Genomic DNA, 7,756 nt, shown 5'->3' on the forward strand with positions numbered 1-7,756 from the left:
AACCGAGGAGAATGAGTGAAGGTACAGCCAGTACTGGAAAGGGTGGCCAGGGATGCTGTGTCATCTGACAGGAGCCAGATTTCGATAATCCTAGTAAATGGAAGGAATGAGAAAGGAAAAGATTGAGGATCAAGGGAAATGTGTTGGCTATAGAACAAGTATCCCAAAAGATAGAGTGGAAAAACTAGTTGGTGTTTGGTTGAAAATTTGGGGTGGGAGGATTGAAGGGAGGTGGGAATAAGGAATTAGGTGGTGGAGGCTGGGATATTATAAGAGTTTTTCAGTTGGTCTCCCTATTTCAGGTATCTTCATAATCCAATCCATCCTATCCTCTGCTTCTAAATCATCTTCTAAAATGTAAGGGTGACCATGTCACCCCCTCCCACCTCCCACTTCAGTAAATTCCAGGAGCCTCCTTCTATGTCTATAATCAAATATAAGATTCTCTGTTTGACATCCAAAGCCCTTCATAAATTCATAACCTTCTTCCTTTTTCAGTCTTCTTATTCCTTACTTCTTCTTGTTATGATCTATGATCCAGTTATACTGTGCCTCAAATAAAACATTCTGTCTTTAGACTGGGTATTTTTATAGGTATGTTTTTCCCCTGCCTGGAATTATCTTCATCCTCATCACTACCTCCTGTTTTCTTGATTTCCCTCAAGATCCAGTTAAAATTATACCTTCTATAAGACATCTTTCTAAATCCCCCTTAATGATAATGCCTTCCCTCTCTTAATTAACTCCAGTTTATCCTGTATGTATCTTGATTGTACATAGTTGTTTGCATGTTGTTTCCCTATTAGACTGTGAACTTCATTTCTAAAAAAACCCAAAACATTTATTTATTTATTTATTTATTTATTTATTTAATTTAGAACATTTTTCCATGGTTACATGATTCATATTCTCCCCCCTCCCATAGCCAATGAGCAATTTAACTGGATCTTACATGTATCATTGATCAAGACCTTTTTCCATATTATTAATATTTGCAATAGAATAATCATTTAGAGACTGTGAACTTCTTGAGAACAGGGATTGGTTTTTATCTTTCTTTATATTCCAGCATTTGGAACAATGCCTACTAGGTGCTTAACAATTGCTTGTGGAATTACTAATTAACTGATTTACCCACAGTCAGGCACCCAGCACGTGTTAGAGGTAGGAACTTTAACTCAGGTCTTCTCCACTCCAAGGCTGGTCCACTGTATATTCTACCATGTTGCCTTTTTGCCTTGTATATAATAGGTTCTTTCAAATGTTCATTGAGGGGCAGTTAGGTGGCTCAGAGGATAGAGAGCCAAGTCTGGAGAGGGTAGGTCCTGGGTTTAAATATGGCTTTAGACACATTCTAGCTGTTTGACCCTGGGCCATTTACTTAACTCCAATTGCCTAGCCTTTATTGCTCTTCAGCCTTGCAAACAATACTTGCATCAATGCTAAAATGAAAAGTAGAGGTTTAAAGAAAAGTTTGTTGAATTAGATTGAGAGGGAAAGGAAATCAGGACTTGTAGGTTTGGACCATGTGCTGAAAAACACCAACAACAGCAAACAATTGAACATAAAACTTACAATACAGAAAAATAGAGAAAGGCTCATGGTTGTTTATTTCATTCAAGTAGAAAATAGGAGCAGCCTTGCATTTGTTTCAATATTCATGTTAAAATAGAAGCGAAGGAATAAACAAACCAAAAAACTGAAATGTCCCTTCTTCCAACCAAAAAGTTTAGAGTTTTTCTTTTATATTTTTTGGATTTTATTTGCTGTCCTGTGTGACCTACTTGTAACATGAATGGAAAATTATTTTATTTCGAAATACAGCTTAGCTTCTATGTCACTGACCTGCTGGAAAAAGTCAGTGAGTGGGTCTGTGTTTGGGTTTCAAAATCAGTACTGCAGCTACACTTAAGTCCTCAAGAGCTGGGATATAGATGGTGTTTATATTCATGTCTGCTTCCAGGAGCTGGTCCTTTATGCTGATCATTTTGTTCCATTTGTTCCAAAGAAGTACATCCTGTGGTATTTCCACCCATATAGAAATAGGTAAGTACCTAGGCTTTAAAATGTTAATGAAAGCTCAACAAAACTAGCAAATTAAAGACAGAATCTGTGATGCATCATTAGCATTTTTATTAAAAAAATTTTTTTTTACATAAGAAAGACTTTCCCCCTTCTTTCCTATTATCTCTCACTACTACCAACCACACACTGGAAAAGTAAAGTCTTGCAACAAATATGCATAGTTAAGCAAAACAAATTCCCATTTTTGGCTATGTCCAAAAATGTGAATTTCAATTATTTGGTCTATCAGTCCTTTGTCAGAAAGTAGGCAGTCTTCTTCATTATCCCTGTGGAATCGTGGTGGATCATTGTATTGATCAGAGTTCTGAACTTTTTCAAGTAACTTTTCATTACAGTGTTGTTATAGTATAAATTATCCTTGTTGTCCTTCATTCATTCTGAATCAGTTCATATGAGTTTTCCTAGGTTTATTTGAAATAATTTCCCTCATTATTTCTTACAGTACAATAGTATTCTATTATATTCATATACTGTGATTTATTTGTTCTTCTATTCTACAATTGATGGGTATCCTCTTAATTTCTAGTTCTTTACTTCCATAAAAACCCTGCCATACCAGTCATGCCATTTAGAACTATGCCCAATCATAAGTTTCTAAAAGAAGGACCAAAGTTTCATCTGACTATAAACAAGTTATCCCTTTAACACTATGGAATTATGCCCAGAGAGTTCTAAAACTGTATACCCTTAGACCTAATAATTTCACTGTTGGGTCTGTTTCCCAAAGTGATCAGGAAAAAAGAAAAAACCTACATGCTCTAAAATATTAATAGTAATTCTCTTTGTGGCAGCAAAGAACTGGAAATTGAGGGAATGCCCATCAATTGAGAATGGTTGAACAAGTTGTAACATATGATTGTGGTGAAATATTATTGTTCTGTAAGAAATAATAAGCAGGTTAGTTTAAAAATACATGGAAAGACCTATATGAAATTATGAAAAGTAAAACAAATAGAACCAAGAGAACATTATATACAGCTACAGAATTTATATTTGAAGAATAACTTGTAAATATTCACCTCCAAAGAAGGAACTCATAAAAAGAAACAGGAAAGATATAATCTATATATATACACATTTTTTTTTTGTCAAGCAATGCCACCTATGGTGTGGGGAAAAGAGAGAGGGAAGGAGATCTCTGGGGATAGTAATGTAACCAACAAACAAATTAATTAATAATTATTATATTAATAAGACAAATTACCCTTTTATCTCTCTCTCATATTTACTAGTCAGTTTTTTTTTGGACAAGTATATATACACCTAACTGAATAGTGGATCTATTCACCTCAGACTTGTAGACCTTCTTATTTGTAGTAAAAATGAGCCAGGTGGTTAAGTCAACACTAGATGTTACATTGACCAGACAAGAAACTTCCAAAGTTAATTTTTAAATGATTCTCATGGATTTCATATGTGAAAGAGGGAAGGAAGGAGAGGGAAACAGAACCCTAAAATATTAGAATTATAGATGTTTGGAGCTAAGAGGGAGCTTATCATCTTTGATCATTAACTTTGAGAGGAAGAAACTTGGCCCAGAGAAGTTAGCTAGATGGTTCAGGGTCACGTAGCTGGGGTGAAGGCTCATATCTTAACTCCCAGGATAATTCTCTTACCAGTTTTAATACCTTTTCCCTTTAAAGGAGACTTGATAAATATGCAGAAAATAACATTGGCCTGGAAGGCTAGAGGTCTGGGGTTATATTGATTTCTGCCCTGGTCATAGGAGTGAGCACATCTGGCGTATGAATTCCAATCTGAACCTCACATTTTAAGAGGAACATTGACAGACTGTCAAAGAGCTTACAGATTTCTTAAAAGACAAGGCATACACAGTACATAATTCTGTACTGTCCTGGGTGGCAGATATTTTAACTGAAGCAGAACCAAGAGAACATTATATATAGCGACAGAGATATTGCATTGTTTGAAGAATGAAAGAACTGATAAATGGAAACTAGCAAGACATGGTTTTATATATAAATATATCTTTTTTGTCAAATGAAGCCTTCTGTAATGTGAGGAGGAAAGGGAAAGAGGGAAATACCTGGGAATTTTAATGTAACAAATAAATTAATTAAAAAACAAATGAAGTGGAAGGCTATATTACAAAAATGGGATTTGGGCTTTAAAGGATATACCTAATTTTAAATGATTCTGGGGAGGAAAGTATAATACAGTGACAAAGAGAATAGTATCTGGACGCCAGAGATCTGGGTTTGAATCTTGGCTCTGCTATTTTCTAGCTGTATGGTCTTTATGTCTCAGAATCTCAGTTTCCTCATTTGAAGATATTTAATGATCTTTAAATTCTCAGCTAGGTGGCACAATGGAAAGAGTAGCAGGCCTGGAGTAAGGAAAATTTATTTTCTTGAGTTCAAATCTGGCCTCAGACACTTCTAAGCTATGTGACAGTGGACAAGTCATTTATCCCTGTTCACCTCAGTTTCCTCATCTGTAAAATGAGCTGGAAAAGAAAATGGCAAACTACTCCAATATCTGTTCCAAGAAAACCCTAAAATGGGGTTATGAAGAGTCAAACACGACTAAAACAATTGAACAAGCACAACAAATTCTCACCTCTAAATCCTATAAGGTGCCTCCTAAGGAGGGCAACCAGGATGATGAAGAGACTTGAAACAGTGCCATATGAGGAAACATTGAAGAACCTGCAGTGTTTGGATAAGATAGGATAAGTTAAGATTTGAGGTGGGGCATGATCTCTATCTTAAAATATTTGAAATCCTGATCAGCTGTCCTGATGAGAAAGAGAAATTAGACTTATTCTGTTTGGTTTCAGAGGGCAGAACTGGGGATGAATGGGAATAAAAATTTCAACAAGGCAAATTCCAACTCAAAATAATGGATTGCTTCATGAGTTGGTGAGTCTTCTTTCACTTGAAATATTTTAGGAGAGACTGGACAACCTCTTGTAGAGGATAATTTAGAAGGGATTTATGCTCCAGTTAAGGGGTAGACTCTGAATCTTCTACTATCTATGAAATTCTGTTTTTTGTTTGTTTGTTTTTTTCCTGGGCCCTCCTGTTCTCATTTGTAAAATTGGGTTTAGGATCTTGTGGATCCATCTATGGATCCGGAAGACTATATGGGTTGTAAAGAGGACCCCCAAATAAATAATAATCTCTCATCTTAGAATTTTTTATTTTGAAAGTTCGAAAGATGCTAGTTTTAATGATGTAGATACATCCTGCATTGGCAAAGCTAAACAAATCTCTCCCTCATCATTTCAAATAGTGGTGATCTAAAATTAGTGACCACTGTTCTGGTGATGCGTCTCAACGAACCTAGTGAGGCTTTTCCTTGGATAACAGATATATAATACATTTCCAAGCCAATAGTTGAAGCCTTTTTACCTTGGAAAGACCTAACCAGGATACATGCTTTATTGGAATATCCTTACAGAGATCAAGCTCACTTTAATATCATCTTGGAACACTGAACGAGAATACTTTGGTAGAGACATTGGGATGGAAACGGGATTTCACTGGCATAAGGAATACCCATGCAAGGAAAATCCTCCTATCAATTCAGTCCTTTAAGTTTTTGGCAATTGAGAATTTTATATTGTTGTTTAGAGCAGAGATCTCAAACAGGTATTTCCTAGACCGCATGTACTCCTCAGTGCTCTCAAGAGGGACTGAAACCAGATTAGAATGTAAGTGAGAAATATTGATTACAATAAAAATACAATAAAACAGATAATAATACATTTTGAAACTAAATCAATATAGGGTCCATTGGGATTGTTATGTCTGAATTAGTGCCCCGCCCATTTCTATTTGAAACTGACCTAAAGCACTGACAAGTTAAGTTGGTTTGCTTGGGCTCACCTACTGAAGCATAGACTCTTGAATCCAAGACTTTCTTGTCTTTGAGGATAGCCACCGTGTCACCCTGCCTTTCTTGGAGAAGCATATCCTTCCTAAAATTTGAAAGTCAACTAGATTTTAAAAAGACATCTTAAATACCAAAGTATAATAAAATCTTGACTTTCCTCAGAGGTGCAGATATAAGGTTAAAGACATATTTTTATGTCTTTAAAGTTGTGCCCAGCATACCAGTGGGAAGATTACACACATAAGATATTCACAAACATACACAGGAGTTCTTAACCTGTGGTCTCTGAACTTAATTTTTTAATATATGTTTTACTATAATTAGTTTCCTTTGTAATCATATGTGTTTTAAAACATTACTTTGTGGAGTCCATAGATTTTACCAGATTTCCAAAGGGGTCCATGACATAAAAAATTAAGAACTCCTAGATTATAGTCTCCATTAACTCCTACTTCAGTATTTTATCTTGCAAGAGGCATTTCACCAAAGGTTACGGGCACTTCCTCAGTTTCCAATTCTTTGCCACTCTAAAAAGATCTGCTAAAATATTTTTGTGCATATGAGTCCTTTTCTTGTTTCTTTAATCTCATTAGAGATGTGGACCTATTTGGGTCAAAGAGTATGCATAGTTTAATAGCTTTTTGGACATAGTTCCAAATTGCTTTCCAGAATGACTAGACCAGATTATAACTTTACAAGAGTGCATTAATATACTTGTTTTCCCATAACTGCTCCAGCTTTCTGTCATTTTCAGTTTTGGGGTCAATTTTAACAATCTCTGTGTGAGGTGGTACCTCAAAGTTGTTTTAATTTGCATTTCTCTAATTATTAGTGATTAAGAACATTTTAAAATATGGCTATTGATTGCTTGGATTTCTTCTCTGAAAGAATTCAATGTAGATTATTTATCAATATCAAGGAATGGTTCTTATTCTTATAAATTTTATTTCATTCCCTAAATATCTTAGAAATGAGATCTTTATCAGAGAAACTTGGTGCAAAGGTTTTTTTTTTTCCACTCAGGTTCCCACTTCACTTCTATTTTTAGTTTTGGTTTTGTTTTTGCAAAAATTTTTTATGTGCTTTTCTTTCTCACAATACTATCTGTAATTGACCAATTTAACTTATTTTTAAAAATTTGTTTCAGCACACAGAGCTCTGGAATTTTTCAACCAGCAAGATGGCACTATTAACTATAAAGAGGTATAATTCTTTTTCCTTTGATCAGTGATCATTAACTATACAGAATATACCTATAATGTCCCAGGGTGTGTCTTATCCCCAATGTAACATATCCAATGAACTCTGTCTTAACAAATAACTCAAATGATGTGGTATTTAAACAAAAGCAAAATGAAATGCAAATTAAGGCAATATCTGAAGTGACATTTTCCATAATGTCGTACTTCAATGATTGAATCAGTCATGATGTGAGTAATTTTTTAATTTAAGGGAAACTTGTTCCATTATTTACTCTTCAATAAGTTTGAGTAAAATTACATTGCTATTAGGTTAAGGAAGTATTTATTCACTCAGAGATATGTATGTGCAAGTCTCATTTGCCAAAAGATATATTTTCTTACTATATTTCTTGATCAGTTTAAGTCAACTATTCCTTTGGGTGCTGAAAGAAATGATGGATGTGCTTACTGAGTTATCTATGGGTTACCTTTGGAAGATTATGAATAATAGGAAAAGCATTACAAAATGGAAAAGGGCATTTTTAAATATTGTCCCAAATTTAAAGAGAGAGAGAGAGAGAGAGAGAGAGAGAGAGAGAGAGAGAGAGAGAGAGAGAGCTGTCTCTTATACA

General features: G+C 34.8%; 1 protein-coding gene across 1 annotated transcript in view; it reads left to right on the plus strand.

The window, feature by feature from the left end:
• The first annotated feature begins 1,949 nt into the window (after nt 1–1,949).
• The window catches only part of GPLD1 (glycosylphosphatidylinositol specific phospholipase D1), a 62,707-nt gene continuing 56,900 nt past the window's right edge, over nt 1,950–7,756 (plus strand). The window contains exons 1-2 of the mRNA XM_044667422.1: nt 1,950–2,046; nt 7,091–7,146. Coding sequence (XP_044523357.1) covers nt 1,950–2,046; nt 7,091–7,146 — 153 coding nt within the window. The remainder of the gene's footprint in view (nt 2,047–7,090; nt 7,147–7,756) is intronic.

Source organism: Gracilinanus agilis, chromosome 1 (assembly GCF_016433145.1).
Source record: "Gracilinanus agilis isolate LMUSP501 chromosome 1, AgileGrace, whole genome shotgun sequence".
In the NCBI taxonomy this organism is placed as follows: domain Eukaryota; kingdom Metazoa; phylum Chordata; class Mammalia; order Didelphimorphia; family Didelphidae; genus Gracilinanus; species Gracilinanus agilis.